At 34.3% G+C, this 19,633-nt stretch overlaps 1 protein-coding gene across 3 annotated transcripts in view; it reads right to left on the bottom strand.

The window, feature by feature from the left end:
- The window catches only part of USP34 (ubiquitin specific peptidase 34), a 244,806-nt gene that overhangs the window by 26,530 nt on the left and 198,643 nt on the right, over window positions 1-19,633 (bottom strand). For all 3 annotated transcript variants that reach the window (XM_072768505.1, XM_072768504.1, XM_072768507.1), the window contains exons 52-67: window positions 19,388-19,441; window positions 19,185-19,280; window positions 15,354-15,418; window positions 15,187-15,262; window positions 15,046-15,093; window positions 14,852-14,917; window positions 12,149-12,229; window positions 10,167-10,252; window positions 9,236-9,404; window positions 9,057-9,131; window positions 7,785-7,936; window positions 4,259-4,307; window positions 4,074-4,178; window positions 3,951-3,995; window positions 3,105-3,209; window positions 1,564-1,711 (exon numbers count right to left, since the gene is read on the bottom strand). In XM_072768505.1, the coding sequence (XP_072624606.1) occupies window positions 1,564-1,711; window positions 3,105-3,209; window positions 3,951-3,995; window positions 4,074-4,178; window positions 4,259-4,307; window positions 7,785-7,936; window positions 9,057-9,131; window positions 9,236-9,404; window positions 10,167-10,252; window positions 12,149-12,229; window positions 14,852-14,917; window positions 15,046-15,093; window positions 15,187-15,262; window positions 15,354-15,418; window positions 19,185-19,280; window positions 19,388-19,441 (1,420 nt within the window). The remainder of the gene's footprint in view (window positions 1-1,563; window positions 1,712-3,104; window positions 3,210-3,950; window positions 3,996-4,073; window positions 4,179-4,258; window positions 4,308-7,784; window positions 7,937-9,056; window positions 9,132-9,235; window positions 9,405-10,166; window positions 10,253-12,148; window positions 12,230-14,851; window positions 14,918-15,045; window positions 15,094-15,186; window positions 15,263-15,353; window positions 15,419-19,184; window positions 19,281-19,387; window positions 19,442-19,633) is intronic.

A 19,633-nucleotide genomic window follows, 5' to 3' on the forward strand; every position in this document is an offset into this window, starting at 1 on the left:
TTTTTAAAGATTTTATTTATTTATTCACGAGAGACACAGATACAGGCAGAGGGAGAGCCTGATGTAGGACTCAATCCCGGGACCCCAAGATCACGCCCTGGGCTGAAGGGAGGTGCTCAACCACTGAGCCACCCAGGCATCCCTCAAATGATGTTTTTTTGTAATGAAGACCAGACAAAGTTTATATCATATCACATCAAGGGTACATTCTATCAACACTCATCAGTGATGATATTAACCATAATCACCTGGCTGAGTTAATGTTTGTCAAATTTCACTTCTAGTTATGCTACCCACAAACCACAAGAAACTCTTAAAGAGAGAACAAACTGCGGGGTGATGGAGGGGATTGGGTGGGGGATGGACACCGAGGGCACTTGATATAATGAGCACTGGGTGTTTTAAGTGATAAATCATTCAATCTTCCTGAAACAACACTGCACTGCATATTAACTAAAATTTGGGAAAAAAAAAAAGTTACATAACCCATTCCCCATTCCCTACTCCTTGAAAGCAAGTCACTAAACTCACACTTAAGGGGTTGGGAGGTTAAGCTCCACCTCCTTGGAGGGAGGATGGACATATATACATTCAGAATTTTTTTGTATAGGAGATTTGTCTTTTCTCCATTTATTTATTTGATCCTTTATCAGCGTGGATTCATAGGTATTTATTTTATACTTGGGGGTATAATCCAGCACTATGTTAATTTTTCTACTCAAGTTGTTCTAGCTTTAGCCATTGGGCGTTCTTTCAGGTTGGTTCTGTGTCCGTCCGACATACTCCTATCATTTTGTTTTTTGAGTATTTCTTTACTTTCTGGTCCTACTAGATGCTCCAGGCTCATCTTGTATATTACCTGCCCCAGACCTAGAATCAGCCATTTCTTCAAAGAGCTATTATTTGTTTTATTGGAGAATGGTCTTTAGAAACCTACATCTAGGGGCATTCCATGTGCAAGTTGCTATTGCAGTATCACTCATTCTAGGCCCTTTCAGCAGATGGTTAGGAAGTATGATTTTAATGATTAAATTTAATAATTAAATGCATTTTAAAAATCAGCTTTGATTTTTTAATATTACCAAAAGAAAATATATTATTTAACAAGCAATTTTCTAGTCTGTGAAATATCTACTTTTCGCATTTGTCCATCTGTCTTCCAAGATGTTTATTCTCTTCTAGCCTCTGTAAAGGTGTTTATCATTTAACTCCCATGATTTCATTGAATATTTTCTCTCAATATTTTCAATACCTTTTTATTATGTTCCTCTTCAATTAATGCTTATCATGCTTTGTAATCTATCAAGCAAGGAAACAAAAATGGTGGTGGTGGTGATATCAACCAAGACAGGACAGTTTCCTATCCTTGAAACACCAAAAAACACTGGATATTTGCAAAACATTGCCATTTCCAAATACTAATAATGTAACTTTGGCCTTTAAATCAGTATCTCCAAAAGTCTTTGTAATATACAATGGGCATTACTATAATTGCCTTAAAAACAAAACAAAAGAGCAAAACTTGGAACAACAAATGGTTTAAGTTCTGAATATTTAACTTACAAGTCCTGACTCTAGGATAATTGTGAGCCAAAAGAAACCGCTCGACCCAGTTTTCCATATTCTGTAGGACCCAGCTGTGTGCCAGTTTATTTCGGGGTGTCTGTACTGCCAACCAATCCAAACACTGAGAAGGATTGTATTCAATTACCTAAAAATAAAATGACAAGAACAGAGTATAATCCACTAATTGAGGAGTTTTTCTTTCTTTTTTAAAGATTTTATTTATTTATTCATGAGAGACACAGGGAGAGAGGTAGAGACATAGGCAGAGGGAGAAGTAGGCTCCTCGTGAGAGCCCGATGCAGAACTTGACCCCAGGACCACGACCTGAGCCAAAGGCAGACACTCAACCACTGAGCCACTCAGGGGTCCCAGAGGAGTTACTTTTTTACTTGCTTTTGGTATATGCCATTAATCACTTAAAGTCAAGGTAGTTTTTTGAAAACTAGTGTCTAAGTTTCACCAGTTTTTCTTCTTTTTAAATTAATTTTTTTAAGGTAGGGAGAGGGGTACAGGGACCAGGAGAGAGAGAATCTAAAGCAGGCTCCATGCCCAGCACAGAGCCCAACATGGGGCTCAGTCTCACGACCCTGAAATCATGACCTGAGCCAAAATCAAGAGTTGGATGCTTAACAGACTGGTCCGCCCAGGTGCACCTCTCCATTTTTAAAGCTACATTTATCCATAGGAAATATTCAGAAAAATCTGTCATCAGTTTATAAAATAAAAATAAAATAGCCAAGGACTCTAACATAGAAGCAGTCAGGGACCCAATGATTTTTAGATCTCATTCAATTTATAAACTGACTTAAAAGTGCTTCTAATTCTGTAGTTTCTCATCTTTATTTTTCTTATTGTGTGTCCAATCTACTATTGCACATGAGAATGAAAAGTAGTAACTGCATTACTAGGGAGATTTTTTCCCATTGGATAAAGAAATCTTAAGAATGTAGATTTGGCTTTTGGGACAGTTCCATACCCACTCATTTATGTACTGTCTAGATGATTTTACATTAACTAAAATAGCAGCTGAACGGTTGCAAAAGATATCACAGAGCCCACAAAACTTAAAATGTTTACTAACTGATCAGTTAGAGAAAAAGTTTGCTGACCCCTTGGTCTAAAAAGTAGGTTTTCCCACCATTCAAGAGAAATTCTGCGATCTCAGCAGTTATTCTGAAGGAAAGGACATGGCTGGTACTTCCTGTATCATTTCTGTTAACTACAGTAAACATGTGGCTTTTATTTCTAAGATTCTATCACCTTACAGAATTTTTTTTGAGGGAAGGGAATGAAAACGCTAAACTGGCTGAAGACTATTTTTATGACTCTACATACAACAGTCTTTAAATTTGTGGGAAACAAGAACTCCTTTTCTCCCCTAAGTCTCCTGACTAGCAGTATGTCTTCTTCCCTGACTTGTGACCTTCTAAAACCATTTGGATTACCCAAGTAAGATGGTACTTAAGCTGGTAATAACTTTATTAGAAAAATAAATTTCTAAGAAAAAGAAATACTGAAACCTCTATTCCAAGACTTACCTCCCATATCCTCTGTAGAATGTAAGATGCAAAGGGAGGCATTCCTGGAGGTCCACCAGCAAACTCCATGAGCATAGTCAACAATTTAAAGAAAGGATTGGCTGCCTGTAAAACATACATAACTGTGTATTTACATGTACTTGAACCCATCTGTTTCAGGAGAAAAGAAACACATGGAACTTTTCTACACATCACATTTAAATCTATGTTAGGTTAGCAGATCTCAGTACTCCTGCATGTAAACTTGAACTATCATAAAGCAGCAGGATCAACGTGGGATACAAAGTCAATTTGCATGGGCATCACATTTAATAGAAAACATGTATTTTTCTGGATATCAACTTGGAAAAAACCACTCAAAACTTTTATTAATGAGACAACCTTATTTATAGAATAATTCAGGTTAAATGTTTCTTGTGGCATCCCTTTATTTCTAAGGTGTAAATTACATCATTTGATAAAGTGTCATTAATGTGGCTAAAACATTACCATTTTACAAAACTACTTTTGTTTAATACTGTATTATTATCTATGTCTTTTTTTTTTTTTATCTGGTCAGTCTACGTTTTTCTTGACTACAATTATGATACATGCTTCAAATCAAACAATTTTAAAGTTTAGTTTCTATGTGGCATGCCAATATGTTGAACTTATACGTAAATTTATATTTAACTGGGAAAATTACATTTAAGATAGTAAAATATAAAGGAGTAACTCAGCTTATTCAGATTATATAATGAAAAATAAGCTTTGTTATGGGAGATACTTTGGTATTTTTTTTCCAGCAACAATTAGAAAGGTTTAAAAACATGAATTAAAAACATGAATTAACTAATGTGTACATACCTCAGGAGTCAACTTTGCTATTGATGTGAAAAGCATAGACACGATCTAAAACAAAAAAGGGGGATTTCAGAACATTCTTTTAAAAACTACCAAAAAGCTTTAAGACTGTTTCTTAGCACTTACATGTTCTGCTAGCCGATTATTGTATCGACAGAGGCTGAAAATCAGATTACAAGTTTGTCTTATATTGATGCCATCGCGAATATGTTGAAACAAGAAGGGGAATCCCTGTTAAAAGTAAAAGTTGTTCATTTAAGAATCGTTATTATTTGTGGGGTGAGCAAATCCTCTAATATATAAAGTATTACCTTTCCTCCTGTTAATGCTGCCATGTCAGTCTGTGATAATGTCAAATGCCTGAAAGGAAACATTAGTGGAAATAAGTTTTTCTTCCCTCTGTGCTACTGTAGCTATTTGTATCATGACATGCATCAAAACTGTCAATTCAATTACAATGTACCAAGCCACTAACACAAAATGATTTTTGAACATTCTGCTGGCTAAACTTACTTGCTAGACAGACATCTTTTAGATAACTTTTCAAGATTCCAGAATTGATATATAGAAGCCCAAACCTATTTATTTCCCATTTAATTAACTCTATATATTTGTGTACTATAAACACTAGGATGGGTCTGAGTTGTTCTTTTTTTATTTTTTGACATGAGACCCTTCAAAACAAAATGAACTTTTAAGAAATACTAAAGAGTTTGTTACCAGTTTACCATTTCTGCTATTTCTTTACTATAGAAAATTTCAGATACATAAAAAAATAATAAGATAATGGAAGTATCCCATTACTCAGCTTCAAATTGCTAATTCATGACTAGTTTTGTTTCATTTGTACCTCCCACTCACTCAATACGGACTATTCTGAAGCAACTCCAGGTATTCTATCATTTAATCCAAAAATCTATTTATTTCTAACAGATAAAATAAAAAAAACATAACCACACTACCATTTCACACACTTTAAATAAATCCACAATTCCTTACTACCATACAATATCCAGTGTATGATTACCTCAAGTTTCTAAAACTTTTTTAAATAAATTGTTGACTCTGTTGCAAATAAAGTCCTCTGCTGCAAGTGGTTGAAATGTCTTTTAAATATCTTACAGACTACTGGTTTCCCCTCCAATTTTGTTTTTATCTCGCAATTTATGAGCTGAAGAGAGTAGGTAGGTAGGTGGTCCTGAAGAATTTCCCACATTTCCATTTTGCTGATCATATCCTTGTGGTGTTGCTTTAACCTGTTCCTTTGTCCCTGTATTTACTGTAAACTGGTAGTTTAGATCTAGACACTTGATCATATCTAGGTTTGATCTTAAGCATGCTTTATAGGTGGTGATATTGACTTTCATCAGGAGGCACACAATGAAAGGCTGTCTTTTTGTAATATTGTCAGTCATTGATGATCATCTCCTAGATCCATTACTTCATTTGGGGTGCAAAATACAGATTGTCTAATTTCAGCATTATTTGCTTATTCATTAGCTCAAACACCTCCAAGATGGCGAGCTTCCTCTCATTTATCATTTGGTTTCTATGAGGTAAATTCTTGCTTGTAAGACGAATGCTTCGTATCATTCCTTTATTAGTATGTTTCCAAAATTATGTTTTGATTTCCTAATATACTCCAAAGGTTACCAGTAAGTAGTTTCATTTGTTTTTAGGTACCATTACCAACCATTGATTTAAACATCTGTGATGCATTTTAGTCCTCTTGTAGTTATTCTATTACTGATGTTCAAGTTGTCCAATCTTTGACCAGCAGGAATATCCATAATGGGTTCTTGAGTCCTCTTAACACAATCTTAGTAGTCTTTGATAGCTCTCCTTTCCAAAATGACAAAACATTCTACGCTTCCCATTCCTTCGTTGATCATAACCTGGAATTGCCCATTTTTTCAAGGAACTTTGATTTTCTTGCACAGCAAATGATATCTAGGGATTACAATTTAGATGCCAGTAGCACTCACTCATTCTCATTTGGGCAGCATTTCTAAGCCTTTTCAGAAAACGGAAGTATATAAAACATTTTTTGTTTGCTTAAGACAAAATACACCATAGATTCTGTTATTTCCAAATTCAAATTTAAAGAACTTACATAAAAAACCTAGTTTTATATTTGTATTCCTTCTGTCTTTTGCTGAAAATCTTGGGTTTCTAATGACATTAACAGTTACTTATTTGCTTTATTCTATGATATATGCTAGTTTCAGGATAATAATTACAATTACACTATGAACAATATACTTAGTAGAACAGTTTAGGATAATTTTACAATTCTTTATGTCTTCATGTACAACTAGGAATTTACAGTTAAATTAATGTGTTCTAAAGTCATTTTAACGAATTCCTCTCCAGAGGCTATGCCACCAGGTCAATATGTAATTCATTTATTTCAGTCTGCTTTTGATTTTTAGGGATTGCATTTTATTAATTTACTTATCATTATATAAAACATTTACATGATTACATTTAAATCTAAAAAACAAAAACAAAGTATATTCAAAGTCAAGCTTTCATTCCTGTCCTTTCCAGTCTGTTTTTCCCTTCCCCAACCACAGGAAACTTCTTTTATTTTTTGATTTAATCTTCATAAAAAAAATACAGTAAATTCTTGTTATTTGTAGTACTTATGTTCTATAAAATGTTGCAAACACCAAGTTAGTGATTACTGAATCATTGCTCATAAGATAAATACAGGGTGTCAGGTTCTTGTGAACCTCTGGTCACATTTTCTTCAACCAATCAATATGTTACCTTGTTTTAAGTGTGTTTCTGTTTAAAGATACCTTATTTAATACACATTGTTCATTCATTAGCACTGAAATCACAGAAAATTAATACTATTAACTCATACCTGAATGAAACTTGCCTAATGTGCATTTTCTCTAAGGCACATTATGGCCTTCTTGAGCTTAGGAACACTAGATAGCACTTCGCACTATACTTAGCGGCAGTTTTAAACATGAAGTCACCAACAAAAAGCACAAATGTGAAAAACATGGCATAAACCATGAAAAGGACATTTGTTTACAATATGAGAAATGAAACAAGAAGTCATAGTGTCACCCTGTTTGACACTGGCTGGGAAGGTATGTATGTATCAGATAATTCAAATTTTCTGCCACTCTGCACATGGATATTTGCAGTCCACCCATGACTGTAAAAAGAGCCATGAGTACTGATTTTGGGATTGCAATAAATCCCAGCAAGTACACAAATTGCAAACAGTAGATCCATAATAAGGAATAATGAAAATTGGGTGTACAAGCTCTCAATCTCTGCAACCCCATAGCCACCCCTTTCTCAAAAAGCACCATACATACTTTTATCCACCTTGCTTTTTTTGTTTGGTAATATTGACCCTTAAGATCTCTCCATGTAGTACAGATATATTCCATATTTCTTCTTTTCAGCAATAGAATATTGAGTGGATGCCTGCTTTTTTTCAAGTAATCCTCTCTTTTTGGTTATTTCTAGTCTTTTTCTATTATAAACTTAACGCTTCAATAAATATCCATGCACACACATCTTTCTGTATTTGGGGAATAGATTTCTCTAAGTAGCGTTGTCAGGTTAAAGGATGAATGCACATATAATTTGCTAAATATTTTACTGTATATTTCTTCAATGTATATTTCTAACATGACTCAGAGGTACAAAGTCATCTCATACAAAGGACTGAAATACTTATGCCACAAGAGTTGATAAATAGTGGTATTATTGAAAAGGAATTATGTAACAAAATTAGTGATAAAACAATTAGGTAAAAGGAGTAAAATCAAACATGCTTTAACCATTTTGAATGTTGAAACATTTCACCTTTCTGAGCGAGACTGTTCAACCAACAGAGCAACTAAAGCTATCATTTTTTCCAGGGCAGCCGGCCTGTATTTTTCTTCTGCCAGGGAAAGAATATCTTCTTCCTCCTCCTCTTCTTCCCCCTCTTCCTCGGACAACACTTCAACTTGAGGCTAGAACAAAATGTTAAAACTAATATATTAAAATTGAATTATCTTGAAGCAAGAATAACTTGACTGTTTTACAGTCTACCCAGGGTAGGAGTACGTATCATGAAGAACAACCAATCAAAGGCCTAATGCTGACTAAACATCATTCAGGACAATTTTAGATGTAGCAAGCAGAACTGTAAAGAACATGATTCTCAATACTATGACTATTTACACCTCACAGAGGTATACATCTTTCAATATATTTTTTTTTCTTATAGGCAGGTCCTTTGGAAGATAAAACAGGATCAAATTTTATAGGAGCATTATAAGATAGTTTTTCTATTCAGTAAAAATGTAAGTTACACAAATTAAAGTATCCTTATTTGCAGTGTTCAGATAATCCAAACAAGTCTTCCAAAGACTTCTATTGCTTTTAAATTCAAGAGACAGAAATGATTTTATGATTTAACAAAGCAAAAGAAAAGCAGTCTAAACAGGTAGCTTTTTATGCAGGAATTAGACAGGAGAAGTCCACATTCTGAGAAGCATTACAATATAATGGTTAATAGTTTAGCTCAGGATTCTGACCAAAGATCAAAGACCAACTCACTGTAATCTGAAACAAGTTAACCTCTTTATGCCCAAGTTCCTGATCTGTAAAATGGACGTAACAATAGTATTTACACCTCAGAGTTGAGATAGGGTTAAATAAGATAGTATAAATAGAGCATAAGCCAAGGTGGTTACTAAAGACAACACAAAGTTCATGTCATGCTTTAATATTATAAACAGACTAGGATACTTAAATTTTAGGAAAACTGTGACAAACTCAATAGCAAGAACTTAAAAATATGGCCAGTAAAAACGGTCACTGAAACAGCAAGCTACTGATATGACATCAAAGTGGGTTGGTGGCCATTTTACCTAAATTTATGCTCTAGGGCCTTGCTAATGAAATTGATCACTTGATTATTCTCCTGCTATATCCATTAAAAATATCAACCAATCTAAGACCCTTAAAATTACCTACTATCAGCACTGGAAGGGACTTTAAAGGGATCTTATATCTAATGATCTTCTATGATACAAACTTGAAAACATGGCTCCCTAAATCCCCAATATGAGAGAGAGTTATACTTACATTTTCAGGCCCTTTGGTTCCCATGTAAAAATGTACCATTGTAGATATGGCTTGCAAGGAAAGCAAAAACTGGCTCTAAAAATGAAAACATTGATTTAAAAATATAAAACAAAAACAATTAAGTTTTAAATATTGAAAATAGGTACATAATCCCAGAGATAAACAAGATATAGCCTTACCTCTTCTTCACCCATTTTGGCAAATTCATAAAGGAAGGCAAAATACTCTGTAAGATGTTTACTGTGAGGTTTTACACCATGTTCCATAATTAGTAACAGAGTTCTCACAAATCGAGTGACACAGGAACGACCACCAATATCTTCTACTGAGGCATCCATGTCATCTGACCTGAAAACACAATTTAATATACCTTAGAAACAGTATTAACTCTGTGGAAAGATATTCTAGGAAGAGAAATATCCTTAAAAACCTAAATTTCAGGCAGCCCGGGTGGCTCAGCAGCGGTTTAGCACCACCTTCAGTCCAGGGCCTGATCCTGGAGACCTGGGATCGAGTCCCATATCAGGCTCCCTGTGTGGAGCTTGTTTCTCCCTCTGCCTGTGTCTCTGCCTCTCTCTCATGAATAAATAAAAATAGAAAAAAAACAAAAAACAAATTTCTTTCATCCTTTTATAATGAAAACCAATTGCAGTAATTTAAGTAGGTGGATTCCAATTATGGTATCTGGCTAAATCAATCTAAATAAAAAGACTCAGTCATGAAGTTATTTGTAGAGCATTTTGAGGCACTTAATTAAAAATAAACAATACTGTTTTTTCTTCTTGATTTACATTATTACAGACTTTAAAATAGAAGAAATTAAATATTTTTTTTCTTTTTTTTAGAGATTTTATTTATTTAAGAGAGAATGAACATAAGCAGACTGGGGGAAGGGCAGAGGGAGAGGGAGAAGCAGACTCCCCACTGAGCAGGGAACCTGATGTGGAGCTCGATTCCAGGATTCTGAGATCATTACCTGAGCTGAAAGTAGATGTTTAACAAACTAAGCCACCCAGGTGCCTTGAACCTAAATATTTCCATGTGGGTATTTAAAATACTCTGTAGGCAGTCATTAAAAAGCTTAAAATGCTCAAAAAAGGTACTTCTTACCCATCTTCCATTCCTGGCTGTAGATAAAGATGAGCATGCACAGGTCTGAGTCTCTGAATCACATGGATACACAAACGCTGAAACATCTAAAAAGGAAAAGAGCCAACTTATATCAGGTACCAAAGATACTAAAAACTTAACATGTTTCAAAATTCTTTGCCACACATTTCTATTTTCCCCCATAGATTATCTTTTGCCAGAATTCTTTTTTTTTTTTAAATGTTTTTAGGGATTTATTTATTCATGAGAGACAAAGAGAAAGAGAGGCAAAGACACAGGCAGAGAGAAAAGCAGGCTCCACGCAGGAAGCCTGATGTGGGATTTGATCCTGGGCCTCCAGGATCATGCCCTGAGCCAAAGGCACATGCTCAACAGCTGAGCCATCTAGGCATCCCAATCTTTTGCCAGAATTCAATGAGTAGGAGAAGGAAATATGATTTAGGTTTATCTGAGAGAAACATGGATTAAAAAGAGATGGGAGGGGATCCCTGGGTGGCTCAGCGGTTTGGTGCCTGCTTTCAGCTCAGGGCATGATCCTAGACTCCCAGGATCAAGTCCCACATCGGGCTCCCTACATCGAGCCTGGTTCTCCCTCTGCCAGTGTCTCTGCCTCTCTGTGTGTCTCTCATGAATGAATAAATAGAATCTTAAAAAATATGTAAAAATAAAAAAATAAAAAGAGATGGGAGTTCTCTAAATAAGATATACAAATGGCCAGTAAGCAAATTAAAAGATGTTCACTATCATTAATTATTAGGGAAATGCAAACCAAAGCCACAACTACTTCACACTCATTAGGATAGCTAAAATCAAAAAGACAGTAACAAATGCTAAATAAGATGTAGTGAAAACAGGAACGCTCACAGATTTCTGGTGGGGATGTAAACTGTGGAGACATCATGAAAGACAGTTAAGTGTTCCTAAAATGTTAAACCTAGAATGACTCTATGACTCAGGAATTCAACTCTTAGGTAGATAACCAAAAGAACTGAAAAACCTATGTCCACACAAGTATTTGTACATAAATATGCACAGCACCATTATTCAAAAATAGCCCTAAAAGGGACACATCCCAAACATGCATCAACTGCTGAATGAATAAACAATATTTAGTATGTCCATTCAATGGAATATAATTTAGCAATAAAATGAAAAGAACACATATACATGACATGGATAAACCATGAAAACATTGCTCAGAGGCCGATCACAAAAGATCACACACACTGTGTGACTCCATTTATCATTAAAATAGGCAAATCCACAGAGACAAAAAGTAGACTAGTGGCTGCCATTAGTGGCTGGAAAGAAGGGACAGTATAAAAAGGGCAGTGATGGTTAATAGGTACAGAATTTCTCTAGGGGTGTTATAAAATTAGATAATGGTCACACAGTTTGGGGATATGCTAACAACCACTAAATTTTACACTGTGAAAGGTCTTGATGAATTATATGGTGTGTTTTTTATCTTAGTAGTAACTGAAAAGTAGCATTTTCAGATTAAATTTTTGGTTCTGTATCATAAGTGAATATAAAATAATACGTACATTTTTCTCATCTGATTTTTCCAATGATTTAAGGAAAACAAATTGATTCATTTGAGAGTTCAGAATCTCTCACAGAAATGTCATATACTGTTCATTTAACTTTCAAGGTCATTACAGTACCCTACCATGGTTAGAATATCTAAGATTCTGAAAAAGAATCAGTACAATTCATTAAGCAGAGATAGAAGGAAATGAGAGAAAAGGCACATACCTACCTTCCTATAACCAGGAAATGTTAATGATTTTAATCACTTGGTTGGAAAGATAGTTGGTTTGCTAAAAGGTGATTTGCTATGAAACAATAGCAAAATGACTTTTATGGTAAGAGGTCAATCTTTTATAACTACTTTCAATGCTGGGTTAAAATATACTCACAAGCAGATTTAGAATTATTACCTTGAAAGCCATTTCTTTTTCAAATAAATTTTTTCTTACCTGTCTCACAATTTGATTAGGGCACTTAATTAGGATCTGCATTGGCCACCAGTCATCATCAGCCATACGGTCCAAAAACCACTGTAAAAAAAAAAATAGTGTGATATTAACCTTCAACCAATACTTGTTGGATTAAAAAAAAAAAATCACACAAAGGTTTTACTTCTAGTCAATGCTTCAATTATTAAGTTCTTACCAAAACAGATTCTTCCACTGTTAGAAAGTCTAAAACTCTAGGGGGACCTGGGTGGCTCAGTTGGCTAAGCATGTGACTCTTGCTTTCAGCTCAGGTCATACCTTGGGGTCATAGGATCGAGCCTTGAGTAGGCCTCCATGCTCAGTGGGGAGTCTGTTTGAGATTGTCTCCTTCTGTCCCTCTCCCCCTGCTCAGGCATGCTCTAAGAAAGTAAATAAATCTTAAAAAAAAAAAAAAAAAAAAAAAAAGGCCTAAAACTAAAATGCCTAAAGTCATTATCAGGGTCATCTCCTTACAGAATTCCACGAATGCCATTTACATCACAGTGTAACCCTGCAGGATGGCAACCTACAGTCCTTAACATAATAAAATGAAATACTATTTTCCTCTTAGTCCTCAAAGACACCACACTGCAGAACCTTTTGTTCCTATCAATATATGATCTGAGTAGGATTTTCTTAAAGAAGAAATTATGCTCTCTTCATAACAAAAAACACACCTCCCCCCATTTTTTGAGAGAAAGAGAGAGAACAGTGTGGGAGGAGGCAAGACAGGGATTCTTAAGCAGGCTCCAAACCAGTGCAGCACCGACATGGGGCTCGATCTCACAACCCTGACATCATGACTTGAGCCAAAATCAAAAGAGTCATATCTGCATTAACCGACTTAACCGACTGAGGAATCCACGTGCCCCCAAAAAACATCCTTCATGTTAAAACAATTTTTTATTGATTTCAAGATATCTCTTTATCACATATTTAACTCCTATACTGAATTTTACTATGTGTATACACACAATCATTGACGACTGTAGGGAATTTTAACTCTCTGAGAGAATTCTGGAGGCCAATCTTTAGTAAAAACAAAACAAAACAAAACCCAAAAAACTGAAGTGGCAACTTATAAATAAAAACAAACAAAAAAATACAACGAATTATGACCTAATCAACATTCTGGATCAAATAGCTTTAAAAAAAGTCACTAAGAGGGAGGGGAGTAAAGGAACTTGTTAACTAACACCAGGAGGATACAATCAGTCAAAGCAAGCATATGGAGAATTCTGCAGATCAAATGACAAAGTAGCAGAGGGGGGGAAAAAAAGTAACTGTTCTAGATGAAAGCTAATTTACAGGACAAAAGTGAAATGTGGGGCAGCCCCGGTGGCGCAGCGGTTTAGCGCCGCCTGCAGCCCGGGGCGTGATCTGGAGACCCTGGATCGAGTCCCGCGTCAGGCTCTCTGCATGGAGCCTGCTTCTCCCTCTGCCTGTGTCTCTGCCTCTCTCTCTCTCTGCATCTCTATGAATAAATAAATAAAATCTTAAAAAAAAAAAAAAAAGTGAAATGTGGTCCTTGTTTGAATACTAATTCAAAGAAGCCAAACAAACAAACAAACAAAAACATTTTTTAGACAGAGAAAAGTGAACACAAAATGAGTACTGGATGTTAAAGGAATCACTTCGAATTTTACAAGGAGTGAGTGAAATCATGGTTATATATATTTTTTTAAAGTTCTCATTTATTAGAGATACATACTCAGTATTTATGGATGTATGATATGCTATCTGGGCTTGCTTTAAGACACTTCAGCTGAAAACAGGCATGGGAGATAGCAATAGATGAGAACAAAACAATGTTACTGTTTGTTGAAAATTGGGCAATAGGTACCTGACAGTTCTTTATCTTCCTACTTTTGTGCTTTTTATTGAAATATTACAAAGTTTTAAAAAATTATGGATTTGTGTTTGAAATCTACAATGATCAAATTCTCCAATTTCACCGCTCCAAGGCAAAATCAGATAACCTTCTATACAAGAAAAAGTTCTTCAACTAATTTCATCTACTACATACTATGTTATCCCCCACCTCTGGAAATTTTTAAGATTTGCATTCCTAGAAATTCTAGGCTTATAGCATCACTTTGGGAGCTAATCAAAAAATGATAAAACAATGTTAAGGTGGCAAGAGGGTTAAGTGATCATTACGTGTGAGCAGATTATCCTTAGGGATATATTATTATATGGATGTATTAGAACATAATACAGAAGATAAAACTGGACATAAACTGATAGACTAGGATATATGCATTTTTATCTAGGGGAGGGAAGGAAGATACTATTTTCAAGTATTTTCTGATAATACCCACAATTAATTAAGAAATATCTGGTAGTCTTTTGAACTTTCTATATTTAAACCTAGAATGACTCTATGACTCAGGAATTCTACTCCTAGGTAGATAACCAAAAGAACTGAAAACGTATGTCCACACAAATATTTGTACATAAATGTTCACAGCAGCATTACTCAAAATAGCTCAATTATTTAATCAATGTAATGGACAAAACAAATTATAACCTCAGCTGTTAAGTATTTTGGGGAACAACTTACACTGGGATTCCTATGATTTATAATAATGTAAATATATAATAGATTTTGCTGTAGCATCTAAGAATAAAAGAAAATTAAAAAGTGCAGCTTAAGCTATGCATTGTTTAATTATTTCACCTCACCTCACAAGCTGCTTGACTATTATTAAATTGTTTGGTCAACAGTTCAATCCACTGAAGCATGGTGGGCTAAAAAAAAAAAAAAAAAAAAAAGGAAAGAAAAAAAATTCATTTAAGGCATGGACTTCTGAGCTTAAGATAAAGAAAACCAAAAGCCACCCGGTAAATGACAGAAATCCACAAAACAAAACACATACCTTTTCTTTTGAATGTATAAATGTTTCTAGGACAAAGGAGGTGCTTAACTGTAAGAAAAGATACCATTTAGCAAAAAAAAATTTTAAAAATTACCTTAAAGTAGTCAATTATGAAAAATCTATCTAAGGCTTATATCTTACCTTTGCTGTCATTAGGGACACAGCTTTGGGATCTGGTAATGTACTGGGAATACAACTACATAACTGCCACATAAACCTAGAATTTAAAAATAATAAGTTACAATTCTTATAGAATAAATTTGTTTTAAATGTGTAACAAAAAATATATTACTAAATTTACTACTTACCCAAAATATGTATGTTCAAAAATGTTTTTGTCTTGAAGAAACTGCATGTTATCATGCCAAATCCACTGAAGAAAAAGAAAATGGTTAACATTAGATATCAGAAAGCATTTGCTTATAACATTTTATAAGTATTTTTTTTAAAGACAAAACCAGATTTTCTCTAAAAGAAACAAAAAACTAAAAAATACAGGCACTTGTAATTCATGCTGGTTCTTTCCCAGCTATGTGGAATATGAAAATAGTTACTAAGCCTGCTCTAGTTTATCATCATGTATCTGGCTACCTCAAACAATCACAGTTCTTTAAAAATACAATTATAAAGATTTTGAAAGTAAGAAGTCTGAAATCCCATCTGTCTGAAGAGCAAATATATAAATGAATACAGTTATGTTGTGTTCCACTTTGAAAACAGGTTATGAAAAAGGTTATGTTCAATAACTGGCAAAATAAAAACAATTCAGATTGGCAGACCTAAATCATGTTATTTCCTTTTTAATCTTCTGTAACAATTATGAAAAAAGATTATTTCTAATGTGAGCCTTATATAACTGCTCTGCTGACCTTAGTTTTTGTGTTCTTTTAGCTCTCTGAATATCCTAAACATGCTCTAAATTAGAATTCCATAAAATTATTTTTTTTAAAGATTTTATTTATTCATGAGAGACACAGAGAAAGAGGCAGAGACACAGGCAGAGGGAGAAGCAGGGAGCCCGATGTGGGACTCGACCCTGGAGGGTCGCGCCCTGGGCTGAAGGTGGTGCTAAAACCCTGAGCCACCCAGGCTACCCAAAATATTTTTATCTGGAACAAATTTATATTCTGATTATTGATATTACTGCCTGTATTTATCCCTCCTAAATATTTTCAACTACTCCCGGCCTCCCAGCCTACTACTGTAGCCCAGCACCAGGTCTTATAATCACGTATTAGGGCTCCTGCTTCACACAGATACAGACCTAGTCACTGAATGGACTGCTTCAGAGTTCTTAGTCCTCTTGCATTTCTATGCACACAGCTTTCTAGAAAACTGTGGCCTCAAAAACAGTTTGACAGCCTTCATCCATCAGTGCTTTCTCATAGCAATGGAGTCCCATTCCAAGTTTCTTATTTCCATCCAGGAGTTTAGCTCTAGATCCTATGTCACAATTTTCGTCTCCTTTACCTCTCAAGAACTTTTGGCCACCATTATCGAATTTGGACCTAAGCCTGGTAAATTTTGTGGTTTCCACCAGACTCAATGCTTTTATTTCTGTTCCATTTCTGTCCTACAGAAATATTCATCTTGTTTTTTGACTATCCTTTTTAAACATTTTATCAATACAACATATGTGTAGCCACGTGGATGTGTATAAGTGTGAAAATTACTACAGGTATTTCCTATAAACCCATTTAACTTCATCGTGGACCATATTTCATTGCACTTACTATCATCACAGCCTCAGAGGTCATTTTTTAGCTCCTAAAACATGCCAATAATCTATGTCTTTACTAAGGGAATTGGTACATAATCGTTTCTTTGCCTGGAGTACCCTTTCATGTGATTAAGTCTTCACTAACTTTCAAGTCTCAGTTTAAGCTTAATCTGAACTATGTCCTAATCACTTTCCCCTGCAATTCCAATCAACTACCCTTTCTGAGCATTTTGTTTTATCCGTAAGTTATTACAATTTATAATGTTAGCTTAATAAATTTTATGGTTCTAGGATGCATGAGTGGCTCAGTTGGCTAAATATCCGATTCTTGATTTCAGCTCAGATCATGATGTTGGGGTCGTGAGATGAAGCCCTGCTCCACACTTAGCAGGGAGTCTCTTTGGGATTCTCTCTCCCTCTCCCTCTGCCTCCCCTTCAACTCTCAAATAAATAAATATTTAAATAAGTAAATACATACATATATAAATAAATAAACTCCCTAAAAATAAGTTTATGGTTCTAAATTTCCTATTTACTATTTGGGAAAGTCTGCTCCTAGCTATATTTTAACTGTACATATAAAGGACCACATCTGAGATTATACCTAAAATCTATGTTAATAGTAAATAACAGTATTATCATACTTTAATATTTTTAGTAAAGGTATATGCAGGCAAACTCTTTTTCCATTAGTAAGCTAAAATGATGATAGGGAAAATAAATGGTTGGTTTAGATCTGCAATCAAGAATATTCTAAATAGTGTTCAATTTGATTTTCTTGTTAAAGTAGAGCAAAAGTCCGGGATTCCCTTTTGTCACAAACATATATCAGTGGTTCTCAAAGAATGGTTCAGAGACCTATGAGGGTACCAGTGGCCATTTTAGGGTATATATAAGCTCAAACCCATTTTTTAAATAAAATCCTGATGCTATTTGCCCTTTTATATTTGCATTCTCTCCTGAGAATACAATGGAGTTTTTCAGAGGCTAAATGATGAATGAGATCACAACAGAGCAAATGCAAACAGCTATTATGAGACTCCAGCTGTTGTCTATTAAATCAGATATTAAGAAGATTTACAAACACAAAACAGCGCCACTTTCCTCACCAAATGGTTTTGTTCTGAAAGTTTTTTTTTTCATAAAATGGTATTTATATTAGCATGTCATGGCTTAATTTTTGTTATTTTTAAATAAACATAAATTTTAAAATTTGTTTTATTTCTAATATGGTAAATAGATATGGCATTAAAACTAATTTATTAAACTCAAGGTTCTCAGTATTTTTTAAGAATATAAAAATTTTGAGAATAGGAGTCTCAGAACCATTAATGTAAAGAATATACATCATTAAAGTTTTCTTTTTTCATGAAAGTTTTTTTTTTTTTTTCATGAAAGTTTTATATGAAATTTCATTTCACTTCACAAGTGAGCTAGGTTGTCATTAAACACGATTAGGTCATTATCTAGAAAAAGAAATCTAGTGAAACACCTAATTTTGCTGGTAAATCCAATGCAGGGGGTTTAAAAGATGATCATATTCTTGGCTGTTTATCAGTAACATTCTGAGGAGGCAAGATACCAGTTAAAAGTATGTCTGGGGAACAAAACCTACTTGGTTTTAAGACTTGATCACAACAGTGCAAAAATCAAGTAATCAATCAGATAGTAAAAGCTGAATTGTCTAGATGGAAGAGTAAATGTTTATCAGGTATACTTGTAGGTATACCTACAGTTTGTACTTTTGGTTGAGTTTGTAACACTGATACAACACACAGTGAGTTGTGAATATATTTTATAGCTCTTAAGACATTAAAGTAACGTTATCACTTATTACATCATGAAACAAAGAAAGCCTAATTACTACAGACAAGAAAGACACTTTTAAAAATATTTAATACATATTTTAAATGTGTTTCAAATACATGGTACATTTCTACGTAACATGAAGCAAAAATCCAAGAACATTACCACACATACAAGTTAACTGATAAAGCTTGCTCCAATTCCATCAACCATTTTGCTTGTTTTTCTTTAATGTTACTAATAATTCTTTTCTTTTTTTAAAGATTTTATTTATTCATGAGAGAGAGAGAGAGAGCGAGGTAAAGACACAGGCAGAGGGAGAAGCAGGCTCCATGCAGGGAGCCCGATGTGGGACTCGATCCCGGGTCTCCAGGATCACACCTTGAGCCGAAGGCAGTGCTAAACCGCTGAGCCACCCGAACTGCTGACTAATAATTATGTTTCACTCAATTTATATGCACCTGTCCTATGTCTGTATTACCAAGACTATTAGCAAATAACATTAAGGTCTACCTGGGATTACAAATCCTAACACTGCCATAGCCTATTCCTGTAGTTCTATTACTTGTATTAATACTTAACATGCTTTTAAATTGCTAAAGTTAAGTTATACCTCTAGTAACTCTGACGAAACATCAAATTTGAATTCTTTGCCATTTTCTTCCTCTGGTTCCATGCGTTTGTAAAACAGCATATATGCACTGTGTGTCTTTAAGAGGCAAAGAAAAAAAAATTTATTTTCATTTTGACAAATTATAAAATTAGATAATATGGAAGAAAGGAAAAAATGTAAATTACAATGAAACAAAGGATTACCTTTTCAAAGGAGAAATCCATAAATTTATCTGTAACAGAATCATAGGTCTTGGTCTGTTTAAAAAAATAAAAGTTTTCCTTCTTTAAAAAATATATATATATTTATCTCAGTTACATTTATATATGAAATATTCCATAAACAGCTAAATTCATTCTTTATAGTAACTTTATAAATTTTTTAATAGTATTACATTCATTAAAAATCCTTAACAGAAGTTTTTGACTAAGAGTAAAGTTGACCCTTGA

Source organism: Canis lupus, chromosome 11, assembly GCF_048164855.1.
Source record: "Canis lupus baileyi chromosome 11, mCanLup2.hap1, whole genome shotgun sequence".
NCBI classification, from domain to species: Eukaryota; Metazoa; Chordata; class Mammalia; order Carnivora; family Canidae; genus Canis; species Canis lupus.